General features: G+C 35.1%; 2 protein-coding genes across 2 annotated transcripts; both read right to left on the bottom strand.

The window, feature by feature from the left end:
• Positions 1-1,131: 1,131 nt before the first annotated feature.
• On the bottom strand, positions 1,132-2,163 carry LOC129067211 (trace amine-associated receptor 3). The gene has a single exon (XM_054568933.1). The coding sequence runs from the start codon at positions 2,161-2,163 to the stop codon at positions 1,132-1,134; it is 1,032 nt and encodes a 343-aa protein (XP_054424908.1).
• Positions 2,164-11,351: 9,188 nt separating this feature from the next.
• Positions 11,352-12,287, bottom strand: LOC129067212 (trace amine-associated receptor 2). The gene has a single exon (XM_054568934.1). The coding sequence runs from the start codon at positions 12,270-12,272 to the stop codon at positions 11,352-11,354; it is 921 nt and encodes a 306-aa protein (XP_054424909.1). The 5' UTR covers positions 12,273-12,287.
• Positions 12,288-20,178: the final 7,891 nt, after the last annotated feature.

Genomic DNA, 20,178 nt, shown 5'->3' on the forward strand with positions numbered 1-20,178 from the left:
CTTGTTCTTCTCTTATCATTCATTCTTTACACCAAAGGCATTTCAAACCACTCATCTGATTCCACTCTGCCTCTCTGTACCATTCCTCACTCATTATGGGCCTAAAGATGAACTTAGATTCAGGAACAGTCTGCTCTCCTTCTCCTCCTTTTCCCCCTCCCACAATTCAGTCCTAGGTATAAGGATGTATGGACATGATTGATAATGTACTCACGTATGTCCCAATCTATCAAATACAAGAAAGGTTCTGTTTGTCTCTTAATGTTTCACAGAAAAATTACTGGAAAGACTTTGACCAAATGTTAATGATCCGACTTAAATCATAGGTATTGCAGTCTGGATGAAATTTATTTGGTGGGACCATAGGTAACTTTCAGAGAAAGTGGTTGGAAAAAGTACAAGGCCTTGTGATTTCTGGCTAATGGTGAGGACACACCACACAGGTTAAGAAGCTAGAGAGAGAGGAAACAGAAAGTCGTTTCATGTATAAGCCACAAAGTAAAAAATCACAAGGATAAAGTTCAAATAGCGTATGATGAGTTGTGTAATCAACTGCTTCTCCTATGAACAACTCTTTCTAGTGAGCTTCTGTGTGTCAGAAAATAAACTGAATAATTTATATAATGATTGTGGATAATTCTCACAAGCCAAATGATAAGGTGGGCTACTAGTTGATAGTAAAGAAAGTCTATGGCACACTTCATGGATTCCTTTATGTGCTCACAAGTCATAATGATCTTCCCCTTTGTAAATTCCTAGAAGGGAATCAGAGAGGAATCAAAATGGTTAGCGCTTTATTTTTTTATTCTTGTGTTAGTATTTAATTATTTCATGTGTATAAGTCAAGGGCAACCTGTTCTGAACTATAGTTTATGTTTCTTTTGTACATTTTCCTTGTCAATCAGAGGTGGGTGTTGATAATTAATAAATGACTGACTGACTGGTTGATTGGCTGAAGAAAGATACTGAATGTAGCTCTTGTGCAGGTTATTGAACACGTATCTAGATTACTGAAATTTAATAAAATAATATTTACAGTGATCTAGGGATGTAATATATGTACTTCAGGTCAAAATAATAATAGCCTCATTTTCAATATTTTATTCACTCTTTTAATAGCTTTTTAAAAAATTAATGTGCTTCAGGAAATAGATTTGCAGTTTCTGAATGGGAGCTAAATATTTTTCCTGACACTATGTACTTGAGAGCTTTCCGAAACCATGGATAAAAAAAGCCATGAATGAGGGGGTTGCAAGTGGAGTTGAAGTACCCAAGCCACACTAAAAGATCAAGTGTCATTATGGGAGTAGAATAGTCTAAATAAGGGTCAATCAAAACAGCAAGAAAGCAAGGCAACCAGCAAGCTAAAAACACCCCCATTACTATACCCAGGGTCTTAGCTGCTTTCCTGTCCTTTTTCTTAGAGAGATGTTTTTTCATTTCCCCCTTTGTGTTTTTAGGCATGTTGCTGATAACTTGAGCATGTTGTTTAGAAACGATAAAAATTTTACTATAAATACCAACCATGATGGAACCAGGAGTGAAGAAACATGTAGTGAACAATATCGTCCCCCAAAATTTGTTAAAAGTAAGTGCACAGAAATTGAAACAAGCAACAAGAATCTCATAGCTCTGCATACCCGAAACATTGGCCTCAGACAGGACTAAACCGAAAGAAAAAAGAGCTGGGGCCGACCAGCAAAATGCCAGCAGTCGCTTTATCATGGAGGTGGTCATTGTGGTTGTGTAGTGTAAAGGGTAACACACAGCATAAAACCGATCAATAGCAATGGAACAGAGGTGGAAAATGGAGGTCAAGCTGAGCATCATGTCGAAGCTTGCATGGAATTTACAAAAGCCATTCCCAAAATACCAGCAGCTCTCCACTGATCGCACCATGCTGTATGGCATAATGACGAAACCCAACAGAAAGTCCGTGGTCGCCATGGAGAGTATCAGAAAATTTGTGGGAGAGTGAAGCTGTTTGAAATGCGATATGGAAATCATTATCACCAAGTTTCCAAAGACAGTGATAACCATGGCTCCAGTCATAATCGAGTACATCACCACTCGTACATGAAAAGGGCGGTTGGTGGGAGGACAGGATTTATTTCCCAATTTTGGACAACTGGCTAAGTCTTCAGGAATATAAGTTAGATCCATGGTACTTTATCTTTTCGAATTCTTTTCTAGGGAGGTGAATCAGTGTTTCTTCTCTTCTTAAAATGAGTCCAGTAATTTTCAGCTCCTAATAGTACAATAAAGTTCGAGACACTTGTTATTAATTTATTTCAATGATAAGTTATATCAATATTTTAAATTATATGAGTTGTGCTTCCCTCTAAGTTATTTGCTGCATTAGAAAATTAAAACTCAGCTCTGCTTATTTTCCAGTTTTATTCTATTTCATCTCTTTCCATATATTCACCATGGGTTTATTTATTGACTACTCCTGGTAATGTACTGGAAGTTTTTCAAGAGTTTATTTCACTTATGTGTGATATCTAATATAGTCAAACTCATAAAAGCAGAGAATACAACAGTGGTTACCAGGGGTTAGAGGGTGGGATAAATAGGCCGTTTTGTTCAATGGATATCAAGTTTCAGTTATGTTAGATTAATGGTTTCTAGAGATCTGATGTGCAACACAGGGCATGCAGTTAAGAATATGGTATTGTGCACTTCAAATTTTGTTAATGCGGGTTAAGTGTTCTAACCACACACATGCACACATACACACATACACCCCCCCCCCCATACACTCACACAATGAAGGCTCATGAGGAAACTTGGGAAAGTAATGGATATGTCTATTACTTTGATTATTTTGACCATGATGATGCTATCATAGGTGTTTGCATATGTCCATATTGTGCAGTTCTTTGTCTATCAATGATACCTCAGTAAAGCTATTTTTAAAAAGAATTTGTAATCTAATTTCACATTGATGAACCATTTTCCTAGAAATGTCTTTGAACTAGAATAAACTAACATCTCTTTCACCATAAAGATACTTAAAACACAAATCCTAAGTGAAATCACAATGTTTTTCTTTATGCATTCTTTCAATAATTTAAAATCTTCATCTGTAAAAAGCCTAAACACATGACTATTGAAATATACAGAAAACCATATACCTATGGGCTAAACCATGCAGCCAGATCAATGCTTTATAGCTTATCTATGCTGTACTCCTTCTTCTCCTCTTCTTTCCCCTTCCCTGTAGTTCTTGAATCTTCTCACTTATCTGAGATCATAACTAGTAGAGCCAAGTTACATACTCCATCCCCGAGTGACTCACAGGATTACAAACTGCATACTCTTAGCCTGGGGCCAATCAAATCTTGTGAGACTCTTATTGGTCATAGGCACGCCTTTTTGATATACTACCATGAGGCAAAAAACCTGTCCATCTTGTTTACCATTGGATTCTCAGTACCGTAGTTAGTGCTTATAGCAGGAACTAGATACATATTTTTTAATGAATAAATTCATAAATGGCAAATTATGATCATTTTTTTGAAAATCTGAATTATTCCATTAAACGCAATTGGTTCAATGTGCTTGAAATTTTGTTATAAATGAATGGACCAGTTCAACAAGCACAGTTCATGAAAATGACTTTGGGTATTAAATTGTTTTTTTTTAATGGTTTTTTTAAATTTATTTTTAGAGAGGAGAAAGGAAGGAGAAAGAGAGGGAGAGAAACATCAATATGTGGTTGCATCTCGTGCACTCCCTGCTGGAGACCTGGCCTGCAACCCAGGCATGTGCCCTACACTGGGAGTCAAACCAGAGACCCTTTGTTTTGCAAACTGGAACTCAATCCACTGAGCTACACCAACTAGGGCGGGTATTAAATTGTTTCTGATGCTGCTACAAAATAACCTAGAGTAGCAGTTACAGGTGCAGAGTTGAGAGATTTGCCCTAGACGTGTTTTACTGATCCTTTAGCTAGTAAGAGGAGAACTGAAGATGCTGAGTCCAGGTGGAGCTACAAAGGTAAAAGAAAAAGAAAGCTGCGCTTGGGAGGTGGCGGCACAAGAGCCCCCCTGGTGTTTAATGAATGTGCTAAGATGCGGTTATAGGCTTTTTTCGGCCCCTAATTCAATGCTTAGCACCTTACTTACCACTTAGGGGAGTTGGGATTTTTTTCCCAGCTGAAAGTCACACATTCTCAAAAATGAAAGAAAGTGCTGTGCTGGAGAGCACAGACTTACAATTTAACTTGTGCAGTATTTAAGTCCATGAAGACGTATGCAGCTGAAGTATTATAACCCAGAAAACTCTGCCACACCTCAATTGCCCGTATGATCTTACTGATCACAGCCATGACATAGTAACAACCTCACGTGAGTGTGGCATGCAAGTAGCTGTTCAGTTTATTTTTGGGGATTGGAAAGATTCTATGAGGTGTTTCAACCTGAGATCAAATCTCCCACTATGCATACTTTCATTTATGCATAATGTAAATAAGGGGAACTTCATGTACTTTTGGAGCTGGAAAATACCTCAGATAGAACGTTGACTAAGATTCATTGTGTGATGCCTTTTCCAGCCCTGTGGCTAACTTACATTTCACAGGATGGCTTTGAAATCAGGCAGACCTGTGTTTCATTGTTGATTCCACCACTTACTAATCATATTACTTTGGGAAAGTGTCCCTAAGCTTTAGTTTTCCCCTATAAATGAAGGATAATATAGCCTACTTTGCACATTTGGTTTAGAGATCAGGGATAACATAAGAAAAGCATGGCATCTATCTGGTAAGCACTCAATGAAGCCCACATTAACCAGTTAAAAAACTGTATTTTTATTTCCAAATAAACTTTTATTTTATAACTTGCTTATAAGTTTGGAAGTTTTCTATGGAGACACTTAAGGCCATTAGCATTATTCTTCCCTTCTTTCCTGCTTTTTCTCTTAAGAATTATGGCATTTCCTTCAATTTTGCCCTTTGTTGAGTCTTCCATATATTCTATTATGTTGCACCTCGCCTCTGTGAAATTGCCATTTTTGTATGCAAAAATGTTCAGATATTAATAATTTCTTATTGGCATCTTTTCCTACCATGTTTCAATTTCAAGCACTGACTGATAAAAAGGTTGGTGTATCTCCAGTCATAAAAATTTGCAAGTCAGATTTTCAATGCAAGATTATATCATGTAGCTAAAGTTTATCAAAGAGAAAGTTCAACTGGCTAAACTTATTTCAGTAGAAGAGCTGGCCCAACAGTGAACTCTAGGTTCAGGTCCTAATTTTCAGAGCATGAAAACATGATTGGTATATAAAATGAGGTAGAAAGGAGAAACTTACAATCCATGGTTCTAACAGAAGGAGGCAAACTATTCACCTGCTCTCATAAGGTGCCAACTAACACAAGTGTCACTATTGCTATAAAACACCTTCCCTTCCATTAGTACTGAGCTATTCAGGTAAAGTTCCATTACCATCTCTGTATGAATGTATGGACAGATATAAAAATTAATCCAAATTATGGTTTCTTTTTATTTCTACTTGTTGGAAAATCAGATAAGAAGGATCAGTAAAGGTAAATATGAGCAATTAGTGTAACTTATTCCAGCTAAGTGTAATAAGAAGCAAATATTAAAGTTTTTGTATATGAGCACAAACATGGGTAATATCCATAAATAATGTGCTTTCTTCTTCTCCTTAAGTTCTGATTGGCCCATGCTTTTAGAATTCAAGGCTAAAATCTAAAATATTTTAGCTGATTCAATAATTGCTTTAGAAAATCACATAAAATTTCAAGCTATCCTCTCTGACCACTTCTGAATGCCTGCTGAGGATCTGCTACATAGGAAGAAGTGTTTCTTACCCAAACCAACACCCATTTAAAAATCTGGAACTAACATTAACAATGATTATTGTATCATTTCTCTTGCCACAGTTCAGAAGATAATTTCAAATTCTATATAGTCTATTTAAAATTGATCTTAAAGTCTAAGGTCTTAAACATAAATTTTTTTTTAAGCTCCAAAATTATTCTTAGCCTAAAAGCAAATTCCATCCAAAGAGAAAATTGGCATTAATTTTTTATTAAACTAGTTAAATAAAAACAAAAGGGTAACAGTACAATTTCATGAATGATTTCAAAATTTAGACTAGTATCACATTACAAATCTGTAAATGGTATATGTAGTATAATAGAAAAGATAAGAAAGGTTTGAAACTTATGAAAATTGATTATGCAGCACCTTTTCTGGTTATTCTCTAATATCTAATTTTACCCCACCCTGTAGTTTTTTTTTCAGTGAGTGCAATGAAAAATATCTGGGACAACATACCTTAGCCAGAACATTATAAATGTATCTTTCAGCACCTGTTTGCATGGAAACAGCAGTTGTGGCCTTTCTTCCCTTCAGTCCCCTATCCTCCAGCCACCTTTGGCCACAATGGGCTCTCTATTGCCCTATAAATGCCCCCTCCGTGGCTTGGCCAGCTCTCTTTTCTCCATCTGATTGTCAATTTCTTCCTCTATGACCACTTCGAGGCTCAGCTCGCATATCATTTCTTTCCGGAAACCACTTCTGACTCTCCCAGTTGGCATTAATTTCATAATAATATAGACTATTGGAGGATGCCAAAGATTTTAGAGATAGGAGGTTCTATTTCCTCATTTTATAGCTGACTTCGATACCAAATACCTTTGTTTCTTTCTTCTGGCATAGCACTGTTAAAAACTGTCTTATCTTAACCATAAATTTCTTAAGAAATTTACAGTTACTGAGATAACATCCCATTACCTATCTAACTTTTGAAATATTTAATATACATAGTAGAGGAGCAGTTGATTTAAATGGAAAGAAAACAACTCCAACATACCATGCATGTAGTCTTACCGAATTAGAGACATCTAGTTGGAAAAGACAAAAATATTAGGAAAACAGTAAATGCTGCTTAGAAAGTAGCTAATAAACCCCCTTTAAAACAAACAGCATTTCAAATTACACCTAGTCAACAATAAAAATTCTGCATGTCTTAAAGTTCCTAAATTACTTGAAAGCTACATTTCCTCTATCCTTCCAACTATTCCATGTATATATGAAAGAACTAAGCTCGGGGGGTAGCCACTGTTACTAAATGCTGGGACCAACATTATAATCCAGGTCCTTTGGCTCTTGTTCCAGTCAACATCTCACCGCCCCTTGCCATCTCTAATACTGGGCAACAATTCATTTCTGACGTATGTGGGCAGCGGGGAAGTCCATGGTGTCATCTGCTTATAGTCTCTCCCATCTAGTCCTTGCTAATCAAAATATGATCCATAGACCAGCTACATCATCATCTTCTAAGAACATTTTCGGAAATGTAAAAACTCAGACCTAACCCAGAGTGTACTTTTTAGCAACATGCCTAAATTTTTTGTGTGCCCATTGATTTCAAGAACAGTTTTTCCTGATAGAAAAAATTGTTTTAGTGTGGGCACTCTTTGTGTCTGAAATGAATGAATAACCTGAGGAGCCAGAGAAATAGGATATCTTAAGTAAATGTTGTTTGCAAGAGAAAAAAATACAGAAAATAAAATATGTAGTATCTGACAGTGTTACAAGTATCTGACCAGATTGTTATATTAATATTTAATATTAAAGTGAAGAGTGCATTTTAACATTGAAATTCATAAGTATTTTACATTTACTAAATCATGGCCCTCATCATTCTCAAACTTTGCAAAAACATTTTTTATATTGTTACTACATAGAAATTTATAAATTGCAAACAAATTTTGAGGTAAAATTGAAGAACTTCCTTTCACCTATATATAATAATTATTTTTCAGTTAGGAAAAAAAACTCTTTACCTTCTCTACTTCATCCTGTTTGTAACAATTTCTGGTTCTCTTTAAAATTTAATTACCAATATTCAATTATTTTGAAAAAGAGAATAAATTAACAATTTTTTAAAAAGAATAGTACATTTCCAATTCTTTTTATTGGCCCCAGTACCTTCCCTCTCCTGAAGAGCCAGTTGTGAATCAATACATCTCTTCTTATGGCTTTGCAGGCATGAGGTCAGGAAATTCTGAAAAGTGTAATGTTGAGGACTAAGATACCTGATTCATATAAATTTGCCTCCAGTTCTCAAGAGAACTGGAGTGAAGTACTCAGATCCAAGAGCTCCAAGACAGGAACTAACTGCAGAGCCCCAGTGGAATTGCTCTTTTAAACTCTCTTTCCTGGGGGTAATTGAAATCCTCTTTGTATTTTTAATGCCACAGATAGTTTTCAGTTTCTTTTTCCAAATTAAGGACAATGATGAATAGTGATTTCATTGCCACTTGGATTTCACTCCAGAAAGGAAGGTACTGAAATATCTATATATTAAAATTACATAGACGTGTGTAGGCTAAATTAAATGTTGGCTGATAATGTCCAAAGGAGGAACAAGGGTCTGAATTATTTTAAAACCCACTGAAAAAATTGGCCCCTTATTTTTTTTTAATTATCTTCTTTATTTTTTGGGTAAAGGTTGTTTTTTTTTTTATTTATAATAATTATATTTTTTTTTTAATTTTTATAAAAAAAAAAAAAAAAAAAAAAAAAAAAAAAAAAAAAAAAAAAAAAAAAAAAAAAAAAAAAAAAAAAAAAAAAAAAATAAAAAAAAAAAAAAAAAAAAAAAAAAAAAAAAAAAAAAAAAAAAAAAAAAAAAAAAAAAAAAAAAAAAAAAAAAAAATTTCTGTTTACATTTTGATTCCCGAATGTAATGAAAACATTTTGTGGTGGGAGGGAAGCATTTATTTTTGCTTCAGTAATTTGTGTTAGTTTGATGAAAATTCTTAGTTTAAAAAAAAGAGGAAAAAAACCCCAAGTGTCACAAATCTTGAAAAAACTAGTTCAGTAAATGACACCGAAGGAGAAGCCATGGGAACTGGATTCCAGTCCTGCCTCTATAATTAGTTGTATGACCTAGGACAAGATGATGATTTCCCCAGGTTCATTTTTATAATTTCCAACTTCCTATAAAATTTGGCGTGTGAAGTGAAGACTTGACTAACTCTGGGAAATGAAAGCAAGGTGACTGGTGGAAGGCATCACTCTGTCGTTAGCAAACAAGGTAGGGTGACTACACTATGAAACTAACAAGGGCCATGAAAAGGCAGAGGAAATGAGCAGAACTTTACAGAGGAGCTAGTTGAATGGTGTTTTAAAGTACAAAGAGGATTCTAATACAAAGAGAGAAATATTATAAGAAACTTTATTGGCCACACATAAAACTGCCAAGTTTTTATTTCATCTGTAAGCACCAGCATAAACAATAAGCATCATCACAAACATCATCATTCTATAAAAAGGACAGTCATAAACACTTTTCCAATAAATGTCAACAGGCAACCTTACACCAAGCTATTTAGTTTTATTTTCTAAAGTCATATGTAATGAATTGAGAAGTAAATTTAATAAACATTAATTCAAAATCATTCTACATTACAATAAGGCTAAAATCTATTTTACTCATTTCTTAGCAATTGGTCTTTTTAAAATAAGAAACAGAAAGTCTTTATGTGTGTGCATGTTTAAATACCAAAACAGAATCATTTCATTAAGAAGAATTACCAAAAAAAATATACTCAGTAGAATCCAACACATCACGTTAGGTCTCATAAAACCATCTGCCTTTAATTTCTCTGTTCTTGAAAAATCTCTTTTCCCATTTATTCTGTACTTGCAGTATCTTTCACCATTTCAAAGAAGCTGCACCTTCTGCCCACTCCACAGGCTGTTGGGAGGGACCAAGCCATCAGCAGGACAGCAAGGATGGAAAGGCATTAGAAGGTCCAAACAACATGTGCAGACCCATCTTTGGGCAGGTAAGCAAGATTAGCACTTAAGCGGGCAGCTGAATGGTCACCGTTTAACTGTGATCTGTGCAATGGATTAAGGTCAAAGCAAATTTGTGGGCAATTATGTAAACTTTTCCACAAATTAATAATTGTTAATTTGTTCATTGAAATAGCATAAATGAAGAAATTAAAAAATATTTCAGTGAAACTTACATATGAAGAAACATGTATATATATAACACATATATAAAACATGGACATACATAAATAAAATTAAAAATTTATAAGGGAATATTTATCCTCAATGCAAGTGATATATTTGAGATTATCTATTTTCTTCTATTGTAGTTTGCTTTTCAATAAAAATGTTATTTGCAGCCAATACTATACTGGAATCACTCATCCCCACTTGTAAAAATAGGTTAAGTTTTCAAAAATTTTGAGAGGCAGTGACATTACATTCATAGTTAGAAGTTAGTTAAACGAAGATTATTTCTAAAATATTCCAAGAAAATTGTTGGACTTTTCTGTTTTTCAGAGCCAGGTGTTAAACATTTACCAGCACACCAGTGGTTTATGACCACTAAATCAATTTCACAAGTTATTAATGGGTCTCAACTTGCAGTTAAAAAGACACTGAATAACAAATATAATATGAAATTTCCAATACCCAGAGACTCTCCACCCTATAAGAATTAGTTTTCTTCTTTGTTTCCTTCTCTCACTTTTCTATTTTTCAAACATATATGGATAAATATTAAGCAAAAAGGAATGATGGATTCAAAACACATCTTGGGGTATATATCTCATATTCATTAAAAATCAGTATACTAATTAGCAATACAAAATGCGGATGAGCCTGAGGAAGAAAGGAAGGCATTGAATAGAATTCACTTGCTAATAAAATAGAAAATGCTGAAATTAAGATGATACCTACATGAAAACGTAGGTTGACTCTGTGGCCTCAGTTACGCAGTTTCCATTTTTTCTTTTATTTTAAAAATGTTTAATCTTACAATAGTAAAATCGAGTCAAGGCTTAACACTCAGCTAACCAATGACTGATTCCTGATAGTATACGTGTTTTTGAAATTGTGACTTCCATATTTATTTACCCATAATTTTTAGTTGTTAATGTGTCAAAATACATCTGGTTAGACACTGAAGGAGGAAGAGTAAATGGAAGTACCCTATGAAGTGTGTGTGGTGGTGAACGGGGCAGAAGGCCTCCTGCTCAGCTTGTGTTTGCTCCCTTTTGAATAGTTGAAAAGATCTTGTCTGTCTTCTCCCTCCCATTCCTGGCTTTTTTCATCTCCTTTTCACTTTTTTAACATTCTTTTTTTTCCTAGCTGGAAGTAATGGGCATAGGAAGTAGTCTGAAAAGGAGTGATTTTCAGTCAAAAAAGTTCCTCCTTTTTTTCCCCTCAAGTCTTAGAAACTAAGAGCTTCCCGTGATTGTCAAAATATCACACACATACACACACATTTTAAGCGACTTCATTATTCTTAGTTCCAGTTCTTTTTCTTCAATTCACTCATACAGAATAAGTCTATTCAGTTTCTTTGTGAGTAAATAAATTAGTGTTCTGGAAATGTGAGTTGAAGACTTTTCCTAGCAAAATGTACCTAACTGCTCTGCGAAACCAGGGATAGAAGAAACCATATATTAAGGGATTACATGTGGAATTAAAATAGCCAAACCATGTCAAAGCATCAAACAAAACTACAGGAGTAGAGAAGTTCAAAAAGGGATCCAACAGAATTGTGAAGAAACAGGGAAACCAACATAACAAGAAAACACCCATTACTATCCCTAAAGTTTTGGCTGCTTTTTTGTCTTTCCTCATTTGATTATTTTCATTTTCTGGTAAGTTGTTGATTGCCCGAGCATGTTTTCTGGATACTGCAAAGATTTTGCCATAAATCCCCACCATCACAGACCCAGGAGTGAAGAAACCCGCCATAAACAGGGTGGTCCCCCATAACTTGTTGAACATTACTGGGCAGGAACTGGAACAAGCGACCAAGACATCATAGCCCTCTATTCCGTCCGCGTAGGCCTCTGAAAAGACCACTCCAAATGCGAATGCTCCAGGGACTGCCCAGCACAGAAGTAGCAACCGTTTAATGACTGGAATGGTCATTTTGGTGGAATACTGTAAAGGGTAGCAGATAGCATAAAATCTATCAATGGCCACAGAGCAAAGATGGAAAATGGACGTTATGCTAAGCATTAAGTCAAAACTATAATGAATCTTGCAAAATGTAAGCCCGAAATACCAGCAATTCTCCACCGATCTGATCATACTGTACGGCATGATGGTGAACCCCAGGAGGAAATCAGTGACCGCCATGGAAAGGATGAGGAAGTTGGTTGGTGTGTGCAGCTGCTTGAAGTAGGAAATGGAAATTATCATGATAAGGTTGCCGAACACCGTGATGAATATGGCTCCTGCCATAAATGAGTACATGGCGGTGCGGACACCCAGCGGCCTTTGGTTTTCTGGGCAAGATCTGTTTCCATATTCAGAGCAATTGAATGTTTCCTTCAGAAAAAGCAAGAACACATGGAATTTTGTCAGATAATAACATTTTCTATGTTTTATATAGTTTCCATAGAAAAACTCAAGAAAGACGTAAAAGACTCAAGGAAGATAATTTATGCTAAAATATTACTTCTGATGTTTCTTATGTATTGATTTTAATCTTTGTAACTTCATAGAATTCTAATGAGTTTAAATGATCATTGTTTATACTTTCCTTGATTCGGATTATACCACCAACATTTAGAAAGCTCTTACTTTATGCCAGGGCCTGAAATTTAAAAAAAAGAGGAGATGAATGAGGAGGAGAAACAAGTTTATTATTGAACTTATTATAATTGTTCACCATAATTATAATAATATTGAACATATTATTGTTCACATAGAAAGTCTAGATATCCACTGAAAAATATATTGAGTTGGGCATACAAAATCAGATGTGAGTTGTTTGGGGTTTGTGGGACCAGGAGGTTATTGTTTGAAAACAGTTTGTCATGTGTTCCATTGTTTTCAAGGTGTTCCTTTCTTTTTTTTTTTTGCTGAAGTTGTTTGAAAGAGGAAGAATCACTTAAGGATGTCTAATGGTCTGACAGAATCATCCTCTTCAGCCAGCCATGAAGCCTTGTGAAGCATCTCACCAGCCAGAGCAGCTGAAATAGAGGTGAGCAAAGACCAAAGCTGGACTATTCACACTTCTTTGTGAAGAGCAAGTGGCTCTTCTGCAAGCTCCATCCAATGAGCAACAGGCAATAAAAACAGCCTGACAAGATTCTCTGTGTGGGTCACACAGAGAACGAGGAGCAGGTGATTAGAAAGCTTTAGGAGAGCAAGCCATGTCCATTACAATAAAAACAAGTGGTTCATGCTCTCCTTGTGTTGGCCCAGTATCTTCCTTTGCATATAAAAATCAGTGTATATAAAAAGCACTATTAAATGCAAAGCATAACAATTTAAAAAAATTTTTTATTTATTGATCTGTGAGAGAGTAACATTGATTTGTTTTTCCACTTATTTATGTATTTATTCATTAGTTGATTTTGTATGTGCCTAGATCAGGGATTGAACCCACAACCTTGGCGTATTTAGATGACATTTTGACCAGCTGAGCTACCCAGCCAGGAACAAAGCATAACTATTAATATGGCAGAAATCTTTTAGCCATCTATGGCTTCACACATCTCAGACTGGACCCATTCCTAATAGTTAGAGGAGTAAGTTCTCAGCCTCTGTGACATAAGAGCGCCAGCACACTTAGCTGTTTATTGAATGCCTACAACACTGAAGGGAACAAGAAAACATAAACTAGTCCATGGCTGTGGAAATTCCACAAAACAGCTGAAGAGACAAAACACAGGAACATGTAAAACTAAATGATCCTGCACCACAGAAAAAAGGCAACAGTGGTGATTAATTGACCAAAGAGAGGTCTAGGAAAAATGTGAAATCAAACCTCAAAAATGGGCAAGAGCAGCTCAGGCCAGGGTAGACAAGGGTGCTCCCATTGAGGGTGGGGTTTTTTACTTTATCTCAATGGGTGAGTGATTTTAGCACAAGGGGGAAAAAAGAGCCTATTCCAAGATAAAGGAAGGGTGAAGAAAAAGGACCAGGATTTTTGGAGGCATTCGAAAGCCACTCTCTCACTGATTCTGAATGTTGAGTTCCAGGCAATTTCATTTTTCCCCTCCTTTCTGCCCTGGAGACACATCCCCACCAGTGCAGAACCCATGACTTAACGGTGAGACTGGACATGTTTTAGCAATGAAACTAAAGATGGAGAAGGAGGGATGTGGGTGCTACAACAGCGTTATAGGAATGCTACCAAACTGCATTTGGGCTCTGCCAACTAATGCCTTGACTGCCATTTACAGAAACAATGGATTTAGTTCTGAAAAAAAGTTTTGGCTAAAGCATTTGTACCCCAAAGTTTCTAAAATGATTCTCAAGCTATATTCTTTCTTAGTAGGTACCATAGGGATTTCTAATATGTATATAGCATTTCTCTCCTATTCCTCCTAGAAATGAGAAAAAAAAAAAGTAGAAGAAAATGAGAGGCAAGGAATTTCCCCCTATCTTGGTATCACATTTTTCTGCTGCTTGTCCCTTCTTGTGAGCTACCTGCTGACCAGTAGAAAAATCACCACAGAAGAAAATACTGGGAGAAAATGCAGCCTTATGGAAGAGAAAGGAAGGTTCAAATCACTTTCAGTTAACTCATGAAAGAGCAGAGGAGAGCCAAAGAAACTTTTGATAGTTTATTTCTGAATCACTTTACTTCTTGAAAAGAACAGCTAAGAGAAACAACAAATAATTTCATTTTAATGAAAATGGCATAAACACAGTTTCCTTCTCCTAGAGGCAACTCCTCAACAACACATTTTAAAATTTAATTCCAAGCTTCTTTGTGTGTATGGCTTAGTGACCAATATTAATCACCCTACCATCCCATCTTTGGAAAAGTCTTAGTCCTTCTAACCTTCAAGTCATGGGGTGAACTGTAATAAAATTCTTTGAAATACATAATATTACATATACATTAGTATTTGTATTCCTCATGCAGTCACTACAGAGCAGACAGGAACACGTTAGATGAGCATTTGGTGAGTTCATCAAACAGTGCTTTTAACTAACTTCCAATTCATCATTCTCCATGGTGCATTTGGCATTTCTCGCATGTGACATCCATTATCATTTTAACCATTTAATGGCTCTATCATTCACACCTTTCAGATTGCTTGTCTGTGAAAGCTAAACACATAAAACAATATTTTCAATGTTATATTCTTCAAGTGCCTTTTTTTCCTATTTTTTAGACCTGTTAATATAAATACATAGATACATGGATTGCAACAGAATTAAATGGAAAATCTGGTCTTTTCTCCATTACTGTTATGTTTCTAAAAGAAGCACCAAAATGAAAGATTTGAGACATAATGAATTTCTTGTCCATTCAGTTTATGAATAAATACTATGTCTAAACTTTATTCTACTGAATTATTAAAATAAAGGTGTCTTTTGCATTTTCCAAGGAAGCAACTGAATTTCAGGACCATGACCATGATAATAAAGAATTTTCTGATTTTTCTAATGTGATCTCATTTCTTTTTACCTTATCATTAAACTTGCTTAATTCCTTTATATTAAATATTCCTCTGCTTTAGCAACCACTTTTTAAACTTCTAAGGGACTGTACAAAGTCTTTCTCCCTGCTAATCATTCTTTCTATTTTTCCTTGAATCCTTTACCCTTACCCAAATTATTGATTCCTTTTCACTCTTCAGTTTCTATTAAATATTAAATGTTAATGATTCTCAATATATTAAATAATACCTATGAACAGCCTTAGCATAATGCCTGATATGTAAAGAGCTCCATCAAAGGTAACTTTCCTCTTATTCTTCTTCCTTCCTCCATTGTTAGGATGAACACCACATTGAATAATACATCTAAACAGAAAAAGATTTCTCCCAAGAAAGTAAAGGTGTGGGATTGTATGTGAAAAGCCCAGGTAACTTTCTGCTTCTTTTAGGTGAACACTATAGTTCACTCAACCACTTAGGAAGAGGCAACACTTCCCGGGACCCTAAATCTTCCCAGGAAATGCGCACTGCCCATAGGCAGCATGCTATCCTTGTTCACACATTTAAAAGGCCCAGACTTTTATTACAAATCTTTAATAAATCCTGCACATATAAGCTTCCACATTCCCACACATTCTCTCTGCACATAACCCAAATGCAAGAATAGAAGAATCAACATACCAGCAGTGCAACTGCATTGTTAGGGTGACAATTTTGTTCTTAAAGAAACCTCAAGGAAGAGAAAACACAGACCTGTCCTTGTTAATCCTTCTCCACATACCTGTTGCACTGTAGAAGGTTCCATTGTTAATTAGATCCCCTACTGAAGGAACTTCATTTCTTTGTTTCTTTTTAACCACTGTGCCTGCTAATATGGAACTAGAAAACCTGAAATATATGAATGGTGCTATTCAATAACTTAGCAATTAGTCTCAAGGGAATTGAGTCTGAAAAGTTTTTTTTTTAAAGCAAAAATTAACCCTGCTTTTCTAAAGTTTAACAGCTTAATGAGCCTAAACCACTCCATTCTCTCAGGAGTCTCTGCCTCACCTAAGTTTTTACCACCTGCCAACACTGAAGGTTCTAAGCCTGCTATTATACACCATCTGTAAAGCAAATCTGATCAACTGAGTTACTGGTGGCTTTAAGGAACCTGATCCCTACCACACTGGGTGGGATCAGAGGTTCAGGTTGAAAGGTGGGTATGTGCCCTCTGCCTCTTTAGGAAAATCTGAGACGTCCCAGTCCACATTTTGTTTCATAATCTAGTCACTGAGGAGAGGCCTTACCACCCATTGATTTTCTCTTTTTTCCTTTGTATAAACTTGACTAAAATAATAAATCTAACCAATTCTCTTAGACCCAGAAGAATGGAGCATAATTATTATCTCTTTAAGGAACTCACGTGATGATGCCAACATCTTCTCAGATGCTACTGGCTTAAATCTACTCATATGTTAAAGGCTCTACTTCTTTGTGTGTGTGCTTTTAAAATGTGAAAGTTTATTCTTCACCGATGGGACCGCCTTGGAAGGCAACATACTCCAGATGTAGATAAACTGTAATATTGGTCACGAGAAGACATCAGGGTCCAGCTTGAGTTGTAATTATGCCTGGTGTATGTGGTCTCAGTCAGCTTGGCCCAGGGCTGCTGCCTGGGCATGCGGCTTCCGCAGCCACGTGGGGAACTGAACTCCAAAGGGCCCATGCTTGATTTAATGCTTTGCAGTCACCCTCTTGAAGTTTTTCATAATTTTTTTTAACAAAGGACTCTGCATTTTTTTTTTTTTTTACAATAGGATTCACAAATTATGCAGTTGGTCTTGGCGCAGTCTTTCTCAGGAGATCGTTTTGAAGTTATGACAAAAAGTAACTAAAATATTTCTTTTCATTTTGGAACAGATTCGTATTTATATGATGTTATGATGAGAAAATGTATGGGAAAGTATTTCAAAAGAAAGTTTTACAAGAGGATTAACTTAGTTTCTTTAATTTCAGAAGATGTTACTACTCACAAGTTGCCAGGAACTTCTGTCTTTGCTAGGAGAGGCAGTAAATCATTTTGGATAAACCTTTCTGATTCTATAAAGAACTACTTAAGCATTCCCTTCCAATTACCCGTATTTTGCTCTGTATAACGCACACCCTCATTCTTTGTGCTCATTATACATGGGATTATTATGCCCATGGCATGTTAATCATTGTACCCACGTATAATGTGCATCCTTATTTTTCCCTCAAAAACTTGGGCAAAAAACTGTGCGTTATACATGGCAAAATATGGGACATAGATGGCAGACAAGTAACGATGCGGGGTTGAGGGCGGTTAGAATTTAAATCGTTGCTTTTAAAGAACTAAGACTCCAACATGCAGCAACAATAATCAATCTGTCCTCTTCCCTTTTGAGGTTCACTGCTATTCAAGTATATCTAGTAAACTAAAATATACCATATTAGGCCAGCTGGCAAGAAAACACACGAGGGCTTTCCTGACGGACTGACCACAAATGAGAGTAGGAGGGACTAATGGTGCAGAGTCAAAACCAAATCCTAGAAACAATGTATGGCTGAGCCTTGAAAACTGGCTGAGCTGGTTCTTGTGAACCAGCTTCTCTGATCACGAGGGCAAGATCGGAAAGAAAGAGTTCTTTGGTGACTGTAAGTGTAATGAGCGCCTGCTCACTCCTTTCTAAGCTCTTGGGAATAGTACTTTCCCCTCACAGTCCATTGTCCTCGCAGCACCGCTGATGGAATGGTATCATCTTCTAACTTGAACAGTGACACCTTGTGGCAATTTAGGAGAAATGATTCAGTCCCCTGTGAATATACTAAAAGATCCAAAGGGAAATGGGGATGCTGGCTAACTAATTTAAATAATACAAAGAGATATGGTCTTATTTTGTTTCTCAATTGGAGCAAGGAGATATATCAATAACATAATTTTTCATATTTTTTAATGGAACTCGTATGTGTAGAACTTGAATTAATCACAATCATGCCACATACGACTTGCTTGCTTTATGTGTTTGTTTGTAACATGATAAACACCCATGACTATGAACGAAGTTGACAATAGTTTACATCCATAATTTGACATGCTTAAGTTGAACTAAGGTGACAATAGTTAAATCTAGAAGGAAAAAAATGACTGAACTGCAAAGCAGAATGGACCTATAGGTTGCTTTCTGCCAATCATTCCAAGTAGTTACTATCTTCAATTTTATACTTACTGCTTTTTGTATTCTTTTAATAGCTTTATCACACATATTTGTATTAACAAAATCAAAATATTGTTGGGATTACTTGTTTTTTGAATTCTATATTAAACAGATATTATGCACTTTTTTGTCTTTTAGAATTTGTTTTGCTCTTATTTTTTAACTCAACTTTATGCCCTATGTATCTATAGTTCATTCATTTCACTACCTTATAATAACCTGTTTATCTTTTCTGCTATCAATGGATATTTGTATTTCTTATATTTCTTGCATTTTGAATAGTGATATTTTGAACATTCTTGTGCAAGTCTCCTGCTGCATATATCCAAGAGAGTTTCTTGGGAATATACATGAGAAAGTAATTGCAAATCAAAAGAATGTGAATATTCAATGTCACAAAACTAAAACAAATTGTGTTCCAACATGGCTGTACTGATTTCTTATTCACTATTTAGAAATTCTATTGACCTACATCTAACATATGGTATTGTCAAAATTAAACTTTTGACAACTTAATGAGTAAAAAATGGTATTTTATTGTAGTCTTGATTTGCATTTTCTTATCAATGAGGTAAAACATTTATTAATACATGTATTATCCTTAATTGTTTCTCCTTCTGTGAAACCCCGTCATTTCTTTTGCTTGTTTTCTAAAAGTAATAATACAAAAATTTGGGGGAAAAATAGAAAAACATATTGCAAACAAATATAAACCAAAAGAAAGCTTGTGTCATTGTATTAATATTAGACAACAAATATGTTAAGGCAAAAAACATTACTAGTGAAAACAGACATAATAAAAAAGAGTTTCATTTATCAAGATCATATAATATATCTAAATTTAATAACTTCAAATCTAGAAGAAAAAAATGACTGAAGTGTAAGGCAAAATAGACAAAATCCACAATCACTGTAGTTTTAACATATATCTATTAATAATTGATGAATAAGTAGCCTACATATCAATAAGATTATAAATAAGCTGGACTTAATCAAATATCTAGAACACCATACAAAACAACTACACAACACACAGGTTTTTTTAGCATACATAAAACATTTAAAAAACTGATGGAATATCAAATCTCAACTAATTTCAAAGGACTGAAGACATACATATTAGGTTTTCTGAGCACAAAGCAAGTAAACTAGAAATAAATAACAAAAAGATAACTAGAAAAACTCCATATCTTTTGATGTTAAAAAACAGATTTTAAATAACTTATTGACTAAAAAAGAAATCAAACATTCAAATAAGAACTTACTTTGAATTAGACAATAAAAAATGTATTTAATATTAAGGCTTGAAAGAATTACTAAAGCATAGTTTAAAAGGAATAATTTTTCTCTTATAACAAAAGAAAGACTGAAAATTAACTAAATAACCATAGAAATTAGGAAGTTAAAAAAACTAGAATATCAAAAAAATAATAGAAGGAAAGAAATAGTTGAAATTGATACTGGAAACCAATGTACAACAGAAAGGATCAACAAAGCCTAGATTTTTATTTTTTAGGAAGAGAGACAGAGACTAAACAA

Source organism: Pteronotus mesoamericanus, unplaced genomic scaffold, assembly GCF_021234165.1.
Source record: "Pteronotus mesoamericanus isolate MK-2021 breed Mesoamerican mustached bat unplaced genomic scaffold, CSHL_Meso_final contig_20, whole genome shotgun sequence".
NCBI classification, from domain to species: domain Eukaryota; kingdom Metazoa; phylum Chordata; class Mammalia; order Chiroptera; family Mormoopidae; genus Pteronotus; species Pteronotus mesoamericanus.